Raw genomic sequence first — 13,572 nt, forward strand, 5'->3', positions numbered from 1 at the left:
AGATGGAGAAATTTGAAGGGAGGAAAAGACGGGGTTGCAGAATGCAGAATTAAGGGGGTTTAAAAAGGTAAATGATTCATAATTGCGGATTTCAGAAAAAGAAAAGAAAAGGAAAGAAAAAAAGGGCGGGTGAACAGCCACAGCAATGATGAAGCTACCAAGAATAAGCATAAGAATAGGGTTGCCTGGTGAATGCCACGCCATCCGATGGCAAAAATCCGGGGAATGGCGGTTGTTGGCAGTGAATGTCATTTGGTATCTTGAATCCCCCTTTAATCCAGTCCTGTAGATAGCTACAATGCATGCTGATGCGCGGCATTCACGCCGTGCAAGACGGAGAGTTCCCCTCCGGATGCCAGCGCAAATCGCCAAAAAAACCCCAATACAGGAACAAATCAATGCACAGAATCAATGAAGAGAAAAAGAAAAATAGTAAAACTCCCTAGCTCCGAAGCTCCAACCTTGACGGACCGGGAGGGTAACCCCCGGTGATGATTTATAGACAGGCTTCCATATACGATTGAGACAAGAGAAACGATTAGACAACGGTCTCCGATCGCTCGCCTTCCGCGATGACCGGAACTCCCAACCCTCGATCTGGGCTCTGCAGAACCAACTGTTCGTGCCGTCGAGCTCGTAGGAAATCGCTGATGGCCCGGATCAGGATGAACCACCCCACGATCATCAGGATGTACGATATCCAGTCACTCGTGCTGATGCCCGCAGTGCCGCCTCCGTCACCACCCGAGGTCTCGTTGACCGAGTTGGGATCGAAGTTGTGGCTGTTGGGGTCGGATGGCGTGACATACTGGTCGGAGCCCTCTTCGCCCCCTCGAGATTCACTGCCACCCTTCATATAAAAACCGTACTGCACCAGGGTGAGACCCAGACCCGCTCGACTTCCATTCTTTGCCGCATGTGTAGTGTGGAGGAGATATGTAAGCAGGAACCCGACGAGCTGGAAGGACATCGAGATCATGGCATTCCAGACAAACGAAAACACCGATCCGACCGGTAGTCCATCCACATACACCTCGTCCGACGCAATGCCAGGCGCAAGAATGGTTGTTTCCCAGTAGGGTGGAGTGGCGTCAGCAGCGGCTTCCTCATAGGACTATATATGGCCTGGGTTAGCATTCAACATAATAACCAACAGTGTCGACGCAAAAGGTACTAACGTACCGGAGGCATATCTTCATTCTTCTCCCCTCGCTCAGGCTTAGCCGCCAGATTTGCGAAAACCCCATCGTTGGAGGAGCTGATCATGCGACCCGGGCCCGAGCTGGAGCCATTAAACGACGGTAAGATCGTCGGTCGCCGTTGCAATGGGGGAGTGCGCTGCTCCCTCGACGATTGTGATCCGCTGCCTGCGCCCGATGAGGAGGCACTCGCTGTGGTGGTATTGCTATCTTCGACCGGTTGGGATTCGGGCTGGGCCCGCATGAGTCGTTGGCGGTCATCTGGTTCGTCATCTGCTTCGGAGTCGCTGCCATCGCCGAAGGCAGCAGCGAGGGTCTCGTCGGCACCGTTATCATGGGGATCGTCTCGGAGAAGCCGCCTCGTTGAGGGAGAGGAGGAGCGAGAGCGGAATGAAGGCGGCGGAGAAGAGGGCGTTGAAGTGTTTCGGAGAGGGATCGACGATTGGGACTGTGGCGCTTCCTCGTCGTCATGGGCGTTCACCTGAACAGCATCGTATTAGTGAAACTTGCTACCGCGACCGTATCGCATTCCCTAGTCCATAAAAGGAGTGGGATGCGTTTTCTCGGGGGGAAGTATGGAAAGGGAAGGCGATGGCGTGACTCTTACCCGCTGGTAACGCTGCGAGCTCATGACGAGCGGAACGAGGGGGACCGGCGATCCGGGAAAAGAAGGGAAGGTCGGGAGGGAGACGAAGTCGAGAAAACAGCCGATAGGAAGATAGGGAGACTCGAGAACTAGGAGAGGAACAAAAGAACGGAGATGATAGGAGATGATAGGAGGCGCTGAGGCCGGGATGAAAGAGACGGAAAAAGAGAGGGAATGAATGAATGAATGGGAGAAAGAGAGAGACGGAGAGAGTGAGAGACGATCCACTTTGGGCTGGACGGCTGCCTGGGGCATTTGGCCCTGGCTCCCGTGACTTTGGCCCCATCCCGTGATTCGATTTTCATCGGCATAGCATCGAATTCAACGAAGGCAGTCCACTCCCCTCCACAACCCCCGCGGTCGCTATTTTTCGATCTTATTTCTCTTATTTATCTTCTGCAGTATCTGCAGCTTCTCCATCACTCTTTCGCCCCACACCCATAACACAGCAAATCCAATTCCCCCACAGCCATCATGGTCAAACCACCAGTATGTATTCAACCCCAATCCCTAACAAGTCCCTAAAACTAAACTGCCCCCCACAGAACCCCCAATCCATCCAGACGCGGATCTCCCATCTCATCAACCACTGGCCCTCCGACCCCGTCCGCCCATCCTCCGTCTCCGTGCAAACCTACCTTCGCTCCCGCCTCCCTCCCCAGTCCCAGTCCCAGTCCCCGAATCAATCACCGCAATCGCAAGTACAGTCCTCCGCGCCTCAGGGTGGCGAAATCTCAGAGTCCTCCCTCAACGCTCTGTCTTCATTACTCGAGAACCGCTACGCCCGGCGGTATCCGCTGTCGCCGAAGTTGCGGAGGCCTGCGAGTAACCCGGACCATTACGATAATGTGATCAAGGAGTTTGCGGAGGCGCCGTCGCGCGATTGGCTGGGGCGATTGGGGAAGAAGATGAGGGGGCTTTTCAGGTTGAAGTGAGGTGGTTTTGTTTTGAGGGGGATGTAATTTTATGGTGTTTGTACTACTAATGTATCCTTCGAAATGATGGGTTAGATTGTTATTTGGGTGTATATATATCATGTCATGTTAAAGGAAGAAAGGGAATGGAAAAAGTCCAATCCGTTTATTGGATTATTTTGAGCAATCGACTGGGGTGCTTTGTTCTTCATCGGAAATTGGATTCAATAACACGAGAACTCAAATAAGGTATGGTATATACAATAGGTGTCTTATCCAGACGTTTGGGCTTTGTCCCCGGTCAACCCTATATGCTTGAAAACCACAATCATGTACGTAGGTGAAAAACCCCCTCGCCCATCGAACCAGGTCAACAACAACGAAAAGGAAAGGAACCAAGCTTTTACAGCATAGGCTTCACGTCATCAGCCACCTTGAAAGGAGCCTCCGTCTTACTGCGGACCTCATCCACCGTGACTCCGTCGGCCAGCTCGACCAGGGTCAGACCGTCGGTGAAGTCAACGTCGAACACGCAGAGTTCAGTGATGATTCGGCTGACGCAAGTCTTACCGGTCAGAGGGAACTCGCACTGCTTGACAATCTTGGGGTTTCCTTTCTTGTCCGTATGCTCCATCGTCACCACCACCTTGGTGGCGGACGGGTTGGATACCAGATCCATGGCTCCGCCAAAACCCTTGATCTTTCCGGGGAGCATCCCTGTCATGCCCGAGTTAGTATTTGAGGAAGTGAGTTCCGAGGGGAGAAGAACTAACAGTTGGCCAGGTCACCGCGAGCGCTTACTTGCATGGCGCCCAGGATGGTGAGGTCGATCCGTCCGGAACGGATCATACCGAAGGACTCCTCGCTGCCGAAGACAGCAGCACCGGGAGAAAGAGTCACGGTCTCCTTGCCTGCATTGATGAGATCCGGATCTTCCTGGCCCTTCTTAGGGTAGGGTCCTAGACCGAGAATACCGTTCTCGGACTGCAGCATCACCTCCACCGAGGGATCCACGAAATTAGGAGCCAGCATGGGCATACCGATACCCAGGTTGGCATACATGCCGTTCTTGAACTCCTTCGCGGCGCGACGAACGATCCGTTCCCGCTTGGCCGCGGTGTCACCCTTGCCTAGGGCACCCGCGTCGTCACCATCCTCCTTGGCGAAGGTGTACTTCTCGATGTTCTTGGGCTCAGTGCTCTGGATAACGCGCTTCACGTAGATACCAGGCAGATGGATAGCGGCGGGGTCGATCTCGCCGGGTTCCACGATGTGCTCCGCTTCCACGATAGTCATCTTCGCGTTGCGTCCCATGGCTCCGTTGAAGTTGGCCGCGGCATACCGGAACTGGCAGTTACCCAGCTTGTCGGCCTTGTAGGCCTTGACGAAAGCGTAGTCACCCTTGATGGCCTCCTCCATCACGTAGCTCTTATTATCGAAAACCTTCACGTCTCGGGGCTGGCTGTACTGCGCGACGGTGTTGTCGGCATTGTGCTTCAGGGGCAGCTCGCCCGTCTGAACGACCGTGCCAAACGCCGCGGGGGTATAGAACGCGGGGATACCGGCGCCCCCGGAACGACAGCGTTCCGCCAGAGTACCCTGAGGCGTCAGTTCGAGCTCGATCTCGCCGGTCAAGTACATGCGCTCGAAGGTCTTGTTCTCGCCCACGTAGCTGGCAATCATCTTCTTGATCTGCTTAGACTGAAGGAGGAGACCTAGGCCGGCTCCGTCGACTCCGGCATTGTTACTGACGACCGTCAAGCCTGTGATCTCGGGATTGGCTCGCACCGCCTTGATCAGCGAGTCTGGGACACCGGAGAGTCCGAAGCCACCTGCCAAGACGGTCGAGTTGGATTTCATGTCCTTGATAGCCAGCTCTGCAGACGAGAGGACTTTGTTGATCTCAGGCCGGATGGTACTGCTTGAGAAAGCACGGGCAAGAAACCGTTGGTGCTACAATCGCAGAACATGTGTTAGCATCTCGTGTGTACTATTAGGATGGCACCCTCCTTTAAAGCGTATAGTACCTTGCTCGGGTTAGCAGAGAACTGCCGCGCTAGGCGCAAGCAAGTCGCTACTTGTGAAGGCATGACGAATTGAACGTCCAGCGAGCTGTAAATCTAGAAGAGAGGAAAGCAGCCGCTTGATTTCAACAGCTGTGGTAAATAGGACCAAAAAGAGAGGAATTGACGACCTTCATGCAACGGCCGGAGAAATGTCTTTCGAGCAGAATGACAGCAAGAGGTTTCAGGGGCGTGAATGGAGGTTGCGGAGGCCGAGCAAGAACCACGGGATAAATAGACTTGAGGGCGGCGGGCAGCTGCGGAGTTGCGGAAGCCAACCCGCCCTACCCCGGAATGCCCCCGCAGAAGCGTGGAGATCAGGCAGTCAGGCTCCTACTCTAGCAGCCTCAGGCCTTCACATCTAGGCAGTCCTCCATTTCGTGAGAACGATAGCTATACTCTGGCCTCGGAGATGATAATTCTCCCCTGTACACTATTGATAACATACCTAACTTGTTTCTACCTGTTTTCATCAATCCCGCATTCATCCATTCCGCAGCATCGGCCGCCGTGGACAGCCGACGTGGGCGGTTCCGATGACGATCCGCGGCCCGCCTCGGATCCGCAGCTGATTCAGCCCTTCAGATCACGTGCCTCATACATACGAAGTACATCCATGGTGCACCTATTATCTTTCTATATTGAAACAATTACTAGCGCTACTTAAGCGAGACCTTGCATATAGGGCGATAAGGGGCACTTCAATCACGTCTATGATCTAGATACCTGCACTTCAAATAGAGTGACGGCCATGTCTGCCTCTATTACTTCGCAGTTTGTCGACACTGGTAGTTTCTTTCCTCAGATCTTGGAACCTGAAGAAAAGGGTGGGAATACTAGTTGTGCCTCTGCAGGCGGCTTACCCAGATTGACAATAATACAGAGAAACTCACTCCATGGGTCTTCGAACATGCCAACCTCGCTGACCTCGACTGTGCCGACCATTGGCCTGAAGAATCAACTCCATTCAGGGAAATATTCCATCACTTCAATTCCTATATCGCGGAAGCGAATCTTTGTGCTAACCTCCTCCCGGAACCTGATTTCTTTGCAGCCTGGTCTCCGGAAAGTCCATGCCGTAACCCCGAGGGAGTTGAGACAGGCTTGCTGGAGGATGTTGTGGGAAGGATCGAGACAGTATCACTTCCTAGAAGGAGCTGGAAGTACTCGAGACGGGAGTATTGTGTAGGCTTGACGATGTTACAGGCGATGGCGCTCAGGAAACTACTCGAGACCGTTTATCGCAAACTAGAAAAAAAAATGAGAACGCTCGAGCCTCGACTGCAGTGAGTGGAGATCATTTTGTGGTAGCTTTTGTACTAATAAACTTTATGAAAAGCTTCCCTGTGTTAAGCTATAAACAAGTATACTATCTAGCCGGCACAAAGTATACTTCCAAGCCTGAATTCTCTGTTATGGTTCATCTTCGTAATCAACATGTCCCGGTCCTCTCTTTTACCAGCGTATGTATATAGCTCCAGACTCCTTTTTTTTTTTTCTTTTTGTTAAACCCACTGACTCTTAATTCACTGCAGTGGTTTCCAGAACAGACCTGGGGCGGATTTCTTGGAGAGATCCTAGCCACAATGTTAGGACAACTAGCTTGTAATATTCAACTCGGACTACGCGATCAAGAAATGTTTACTCTTGGGTTCTACAAACGCCAGGTCTTTGTGGCCCATGGTCTCTTTACAAAAGATCAGATATCCCGCGTCCGTTCCAATGGATGCTCGGTCGATGAAACCTTTAACATGTCCTTTACACGTGGCTATGATCTCTCCAAAAGGGATGACTGGTATGCATTCATGGAGGAATTGGTTGGACTTTTGAGATATTTTGCAGGTGGGACAGCTGCGGTAGGTTGTTTGCAGGCCTTTTTCAGCAGCGAATAGCAATTAGTTCTTTGCTTGAATTTGTCACGCTTTTATGCTGTGTTTAGATTTGCACAGCCCTTGTACGTACTTTATTTATATTAAGTTTTCATTCCCTGTGATGGCTTGGTATTGGTATTCTTTTATATTCGCCTGTAGATCAAATTACATAGCTCTATACAGCCGAAGGATGAGAAACGTTGAGTATAAGCCAGCCAGCACCACTCGTAATCAACCAACACCTGGTATGCCAACTTTCTCCTTCAAGAAATGCACCACATCATCAATCTCATCTGGTACCTTGTACCAATGTCCAAAATCTTTATACGCCTTCCAAGTCACATCCATCCCAAAACCCTCAGACAGGACAGACGCCATTCGTTGTCCGAGTTGCACCGACACCTTGGGGTCTGCCGATCCATGGCCGAGGAAGACAGGTGTTTGTAGATTTGGCGTGGGAGGTGAACGAGACTCGGAGACTTCATTTCGGACCACCCCTTGCAAGGGTGGTAGATCGAGGACATCTCGAACAAGGTTCAGTGCCTGGATAGAAGCAGGGATGTCCTTCTCCTCGTCATCGTGGAAGAAAGGATCATCATCGTCGTCGTCACCTGTATCCTCATCTCCATCCTCCCCCATCAATCCCAACAACCCCGAAATATCCCTCTCAAAAGGCAACCACCCACTCATCCCCACAAATCCCCCAAGTCGTTTAGTACCTTGCCCATCCTCCCACCCCGCAAGAAGACAAAACACAGACGCCGCACAGCCCTGACTCAACCCCCCAACCACAACGCGGCCATACCCATTCCCAGCGCCGGGCCCATTAGCCTCATACTCGCCCAGCAACCGCGCTTCCTCATCAACCAACGTCCTCAAAAACCGACCGGATTCCTCTAACCCCTCGACGTGTATCTCCGTCTGCGTATTCGGATCGTCAAGAGAATAGTTATCGAACCACTGATGGATCGGGATCCGGTTAAGCACCGTAGAGCGACGTTTCTTGGCAGTCGGGAAGACGAACTTGGTTGTTGCTAGATGGTGCGCGATCTCAGTGGTCTCGAGGAAGACGGAGACGAAGCGCTCGCTGTTGCTGCCGCGGCCGTGGAGGAGGATGAGGGTGTGGGTGTGCTTGTCGGGTCTTAGGGGAGGGATCACCAGAGGGGTGAGGTAAGTCTTGGAAGGCGGCATAGAGGGGATGGGTTGTTTAGGTGGTCAGTAGTAGCAAGCAAGCAAGCTTTGGGCAGACTAGAGATTAATAGATATACTGTGAAAGCCAGCGGGGCAGTGCGAGGCGCGTATTTGACCAATGCTATTATGACAACAATGGACCCTTAAATAAAGGCAAAATAAATCGGAATACTACCAGGTACATAGTAGTTCTTTCTTGCGTACCCGCTAATGTTGACATTGGAAGGCTAGGAATTGGTTCGAATTGACAGACACAGAAGAAATGTGACCCGGAAAAAGGACGTGCATTTTCAAGAGCTCCTTTTGTAAGGCCTTGGGGGTCTGGATTGCTCAGTAATCCGTTCAGATTTCTAGCCATTGAGTCATGGGCACATATAGTCACTAGTCAGGCCGACCCACTTGAAGGCCATCAGAAGGTAAACTCTAGCGTATAAGATGAATGCTTCGCTCATAAATCTACTCAGAGCCGGCTCTGGCTACTCGGCGAGCACTTTGATGGGAGAAGAAAGCCTTCAAGCCATCCAGAATACTAATTACTGTACAATCAAATAGTTAAGAATCTTCTTTTCAGTAAACTCTGTACATCATCATCATTGCGTTCATCATGATGGTATCGTCCGCTATTTACAGATAAAACAATGTTCACAACTGACAATGACCCGCTACCATGCACATGTAAAACAACATTACAAACCCTCTTCAAATAATCACAAGAATTTCACGAGAATTGAAAATGCAAAAGCCCCGTCTGGGCCCGGTTCGTCCTCCCACGTACCATACCCACGACTCCATCCCACTATACCCGGAGACGGGGCCATCGTGACCAGAAAGACACGCCGTGGTAGGGAAAAGGCCATGGAAACTCTCTCACCATGACACGTCATCCAACCCTTTACGTTTCAATGGATTCGGAATGACTCCGGCTGGCGAAGTGGTCTCGGAGCCTACCATTGCACATTCTGGTTGTTAGTGTCTTGTTTCGACGCCCATGTTGGAAGGTCCTTGCCGTCTCCCGTCCCGACGGTTCGATGGTGATCTCCCGTACCTGGTACACCTTTGTCAGTCCAAATCTCATCGTACGATGGTGGCTTCATGTCCACATCGTTGGCTGCGGGTTGAGTAGTGACACCCTCCATGGTGGTGGTTGTATCTGCAACTGGTTGAGGCTCGGGCTGGTCGGGCTGGTCGGGCTGGTTCTCAACCACCTCTCTGCAAACCGGGTCGACTAGACGTTCTTTCATGCTGTCGTTGACATACACGAGGAAGTAAGGCGTGGGTGGATTCTGGCGGTCATTGTTCACAAAGATCTCATCCAGGTCCTTCACCTCGGTCACGTAGTTGTCATTGTACTTGCGCCAGATGTTTCGTTCAAAGTCGCGAATGTAGATGTAGTAGTGGCCGAAAGTCACAGACCCATGATGAACGAAGACCGCATAAAGTCGATAGGGCAGACGTCTGGAGTCGGCAAACTGACTGGAGATCATCGTCTGCGTATCCTTGATTTCCTGGTTGATGCCTACAATATGTTAGCCGGTAAGGAAAGGGCGTGGCGCATTAAGAGCACTTACTGTTCAGTTGAGACCTCGCTAGCTGGGAGAGCTGCTCCAGTTCAGGGAACAGTTGCGGGTTCACATCGATGGCGTCATCTGCAGTCTCTGGGTCGTCTTTCAAAGAGTTCAGGTCTTCGAGGGCCTCCCTGGCGCTGTTGAACAAGGCCGGCATATCTAAGGAATCCGTTTCCTGTGATAAGGGTTAGATAGATTGGCCTCTTGTGTTTAAGCCAGGTGTGAGTTCTTACTTCAAGGCGGAGTAACTCGTCCCGTCGAGCCTCCAGCTTCCTTAGATTATCCTTCCATTCCCAGCACTGGCGCCGGCGATTCATGATTTCTGGCTGCTGGGTATCCATATATCGGTCGAGATAGATGGTGTCCTTGAGCTCAAGGTGGTGCGTTGATTTGAACGAGCGTTTCTTCACTGGGTCGAATTGAACCCGCTGCACCTGGATCTGGAGCACCGGCGGCAGTCGGCTTATGGCACCAAACTGTTCCGCCATCGAGTCACCGACGTTAACTTTTTGGATATCGAAAGCACCGTCAATGGCCGCATAGATGTCACGGGATCCAGTTGCAACATCGATCTTGATATCACACCATCGTTCCTCCTTGGATCGCACGCCTTCATTGGAAAGGATATAAGATTTGGCTTGTCCGTAGAAGAGGCTGTTGGAAAAATATGCCTGTCAGTTTGTATATTCACGCGCGTAGGTGGATCAGAGACTCACTCCTTGATTCGGTCAATCTGCTCACCGTCCGGAGCTATCGAGTTTGGCTCAATGGCACACTGACTCTGGAAAAGCACGTTGTTGATGACCTCCGTCACATCCTGTTGCGCTCCGATCTCAACCTCATCTAGTATCTGCTTCTGCGAATCACCTTGTGGCGCAGGTCGAGGGGGTACGGGTGGGGGTTTATTAGAAGGCGCGGTTTGGTCTTCAGGTGATTTGTTATCAGGGTCACTGGCTTGGGGTGCTTCGGGGGTTGATTCACCCTGCACGTCCGTCATCACGGCGTCGGCAGGTTGCGGTATCTCATTTTCCTTGTCATCACTGGGGCCGATTGTGTGGTCATCGCCAGGTGCAACCTTGGCATCATCACTCGAAGCGGATGTCGCGTTCTTGGTGCCATCGGAGACAAGGGTTGCGTCGCTGTCAACGTCGCTTGTCGTCATGCGTTGGGGCTTATCCGTGTCGAGCGCTGCTGAGTTTTGGGTCTCCCCGTCCGTAATCGGCTGGGGTGGTCCAAGGGGGCCCAAAACCGGGGCGCCATTTATTTCACCGAGGCCGACAGGCCTTATGGCAGATATGGTTGATCGACGACGAATGGCGGCTTCGTTCGAGGGGCTGATCAATGTCAACCGTGCTAACTCCTGGCCCGGGATGACAAACGATGTGGGTGAGTGAATCATATCACTGAACAGAGTCCGCAGTTCTCTCAAGACTGTCGTTGCCGGATGGTCAGTCTTCCATATATTATGCATTCAAAGGTCCCCAGCATGCCACCTACATTTTTGAGACCGCTCGACCTCCTTTCGGGAGACTTTGCGAGATCCCACCTGTTTCTTGCTCAAACTCTCGTCGTTGATCGTCATCTTAAATGTCTCGAAATCCAGGACCATTTGGCGGTACGGGCGCACTGAAAAGTAGAACTGTAGCAAGCTGTTCAGATAGCAAGTGTTGCCAATGTTTTCCAGTCCTACTGGCCATTCCGACATGTTGTGGTCCGGTTTCGGAGCAGAGCCAGAAACCATGCTGTTCAACAACGGGCTGTTCTTCTCTTTCGCGATTATGGCCAATGCCTGGTTATAGGTCTCGACTTGCGCAGGAGCCTCGTCCACACAGATCGTGTAAGCCGCCATGATTGCTCCTTCATCTACAGTCCGATCGGGGATCTGGAGGAGCCGATAAGCATCCCCAATGTCCATTTCACCGGCGGTCATTTCACCGGTGTTCAGGAAGTGTTTGAGGGCATTTGACTTCCGCGCCTCGGCTATGAGCTCAATAGCTCGCCGGGAGAGTTCTTTAGTCGACGGACTGTCATTGACCTGAACCACATGTCAGTACCTACTATTCCGGGACTTGGTGCAGAGAGGCAAGAAATGTACCTTAGCTGTGTACATGGCCATAATGAAATCGTCGCCCGTATCATTGCTGACACCCAGGTACACTTGAGCTTGTTCGACCGTCGCAACCCCTAGTTTTTAACCGTTAGCCACTCCATATGCTGATCCGCGCTGTGAACGGCAACAGCCCAGGGGAGCCCTACTGTCTTCAGCTGCTGACTTTATGCGCTCGCTGCGCCTGCTGTCCCCAATTACCCAGAGTTGTCGGCGAGTTTCGTTCTCCTGGGTGGTGGAGCTCAAATAAGCGTAGAACTTCCCGATGATGCTATCCTCCGTAAGACGAGTGTCGTCATAACTCAGTCCAAAGTACCTGTAGGCATTATAGACATCCTCGTTTGTGTATTTGCCTTCTGCGTAAGCCAACTCAACCGCCTGCCCAATTAGAGTCTTATCCTCCCCACCCCGGAGGTTACCAATCGACTTGAGGCAGTGAAGATACATGGGAGTTCTTCCCGGGTCTACCGTGACTTGTCGATTGAAGGCATCTATTATGGCGACAGCTGACATATCTTCAACGGTCCCCAGATCTTCATAAAACCTAGATTGTTCAATCAGCACTCAGTTCTAAAAAAGGCTCGATCGCGGGTGACACGAACGGTTCGGACGCCATTTGAAATCCGTCTGTTCGGAAGGCTCTCGGATCTAAAGAAATCAGTCAGCCGAGTACCTGACACGAATCATGGGCGGGCACTTACAATCCAGAGCTCCAAGGGCTAAGAGAAGGTCATTTGTGGCGGGGTTGTGCTTGTCTTCTATCTGGTGTCCTTTCTTTTCAATTGCTGGTCTCTGCTCTATAAGCGCAATGAGTTCATGGAGCGTGTCGTCGAGAAAGATCTTAAGCTGATCATGGTAAGGGAATTCTGCCCAGGGGCTAGGCCGAGGAGGCTCCCAAGTGCCTTCATTCTGTCAAAGTGTCAGAAGATATCCTCATACGGAGTACTTAATGAGGAAACCAACACACCTTGGTGGAAAACTCCAGAAATTCCAGCAACTCTTTGCAAGGCCGCCCTTCGATACCGAAACAGTTCATGAATCTTTTATTAACTGCTGATATTGACTTGCTGCGCTGGCCATCATGAAGAGCGTTACTGATATATGCTTTCAACGTCAGCAGGACGGTGATGGGATCCGGCGCGGCCATTCCCTCCATCCGATCAGGATACGTTGCCATCGCCTCACTCGCGCGTTTCTGTAATACGTCGGGATCTACCAAAAGCCGTGTCCATTCCTCGTTGAGTATCGGAGAAGCGATTCGCACCGATACGGCAATAGAGCAGGTGAGGTAGGAACATTCGTAGCGATACGTTTCTGCCGTCTGGCCTTTGGGTGTGATCTCTTCTGGCGAAGGCCCGCCGACCTGCCTTCCAGACTTATAGACAAGATGATGGACATGATCTGGGTCCTGATGGGTATGACCGAGAGCGGAGGTGAGGTTCACGATGACCTGCAAGTGACATCGACATTTCAAGCACACGGCGGACACTTTCGGGGGGGTTGCGGCGTCCGTTTGTAGAAAGCTTTGGGCGGGCTTAGTCACGTATTGATGGCGGCATGCTGAAGGCGAAATGAACTCTATCGGACCGTCGCAGCGTTCGGGGAAGACGGGTGGCACATCGCGGAGAAGGTTACGTCCTGTACTCGGCGGATGAATGAAGTCATAGTCGTGGATATCTTGTACAAGACGCGGGGCAGTCTTGCCTGAGAAGGGAAGCCATCCATATTAGCCTCAAATGTACGAAACCGAAAGGTTGCGACACTTCTGATAAAAAAGCAGAGGACTGCATGTTTGTACGTACCTGACCTCTGGAAGGACGACATTAGTAGGCTCAGTGGAGCTCACAGGTACCGGAGGATCAGGCGACAAGGATCAAAACTCTGAGCAAAGGCTTTCCCATACAGTCGACTTCAGCATAACAAATCTTCAGCAGAAGTGATATCGGAATGATGGATAAGTGAAGGCTCCCGAATTCTTTGAGTATGCCTAGAAAGTGAAGGATACTGGTCAGTTTG

At 51.7% G+C, this 13,572-nt stretch overlaps 7 protein-coding genes across 7 annotated transcripts; 1 reads left to right on the plus strand and 6 right to left on the minus strand.

The window, feature by feature from the left end:
- Positions 1-538: 538 nt before the first annotated feature.
- LDX57_012618 (uncharacterized protein) lies at positions 539-970 on the minus strand (the record flags this gene model as incomplete). The annotated part of the gene is made up of 1 exon (XM_046094368.1): positions 539-970. One exon carries the CDS (start codon positions 968-970, stop codon positions 539-541), a length of 432 nt encoding a protein of 143 aa, XP_045950347.1.
- Positions 971-1,173: 203 nt separating this feature from the next.
- LDX57_012619 (uncharacterized protein) lies at positions 1,174-1,830 on the minus strand (the record flags this gene model as incomplete). The annotated part of the gene is made up of 2 exons (XM_046094369.1): positions 1,174-1,680; positions 1,807-1,830. The coding sequence occupies 2 exons, from the start codon at positions 1,828-1,830 to the stop codon at positions 1,174-1,176; spliced, it is 531 nt and encodes a 176-aa protein (XP_045950348.1).
- A 489-nt stretch (positions 1,831-2,319) lies between these two features.
- On the plus strand, positions 2,320-2,780 carry LDX57_012620 (ubiquinol-cytochrome c reductase complex assembly factor 2; the record flags this gene model as incomplete). The annotated part of the gene is made up of 2 exons (XM_046094370.1): positions 2,320-2,334; positions 2,391-2,780. The coding sequence occupies 2 exons, from the start codon at positions 2,320-2,322 to the stop codon at positions 2,778-2,780; spliced, it is 405 nt and encodes a 134-aa protein (XP_045950349.1).
- A 382-nt stretch (positions 2,781-3,162) lies between these two features.
- On the minus strand, positions 3,163-3,483 carry LDX57_012621 (uncharacterized protein; the record flags this gene model as incomplete). The annotated part of the gene is made up of 1 exon (XM_046094371.1): positions 3,163-3,483. One exon carries the CDS (start codon positions 3,481-3,483, stop codon positions 3,163-3,165), a length of 321 nt encoding a protein of 106 aa, XP_045950350.1.
- A 44-nt stretch (positions 3,484-3,527) lies between these two features.
- LDX57_012622 (3-oxoacid CoA-transferase) lies at positions 3,528-4,849 on the minus strand (the record flags this gene model as incomplete). Its single annotated transcript, XM_046094372.1, has 2 exons — positions 3,528-4,712; positions 4,787-4,849. 2 exons carry the CDS (start codon positions 4,847-4,849, stop codon positions 3,528-3,530), a joined length of 1,248 nt encoding a protein of 415 aa, XP_045950351.1.
- A 2,075-nt stretch (positions 4,850-6,924) lies between these two features.
- LDX57_012623 (alpha/beta hydrolase) lies at positions 6,925-7,884 on the minus strand (the record flags this gene model as incomplete). Its single annotated transcript, XM_046094373.1, has 1 exon — positions 6,925-7,884. One exon carries the CDS (start codon positions 7,882-7,884, stop codon positions 6,925-6,927), a length of 960 nt encoding a protein of 319 aa, XP_045950352.1.
- Positions 7,885-8,828: 944 nt separating this feature from the next.
- UBP2 (ubiquitin-specific protease UBP2) lies at positions 8,829-13,380 on the minus strand (the record flags this gene model as incomplete). The annotated part of the gene is made up of 11 exons (XM_046094374.1): positions 8,829-9,400; positions 9,453-9,624; positions 9,683-10,103; positions 10,166-10,880; positions 10,947-11,484; positions 11,545-11,633; positions 11,706-12,100; positions 12,159-12,204; positions 12,258-12,465; positions 12,524-13,260; positions 13,359-13,380. The coding sequence occupies 11 exons, from the start codon at positions 13,378-13,380 to the stop codon at positions 8,829-8,831; spliced, it is 3,915 nt and encodes a 1,304-aa protein (XP_045950353.1).
- Between the last annotated feature and the right edge of the window lie 192 nt (positions 13,381-13,572).

The sequence above is a fragment of the Aspergillus melleus genome (assembly GCF_016097325.1).
Source record: "Aspergillus melleus strain CBS 546.65 chromosome Unknown contig8, whole genome shotgun sequence".
Lineage (NCBI taxonomy): Eukaryota > Fungi > Ascomycota > Eurotiomycetes > Eurotiales > Aspergillaceae > Aspergillus > Aspergillus melleus.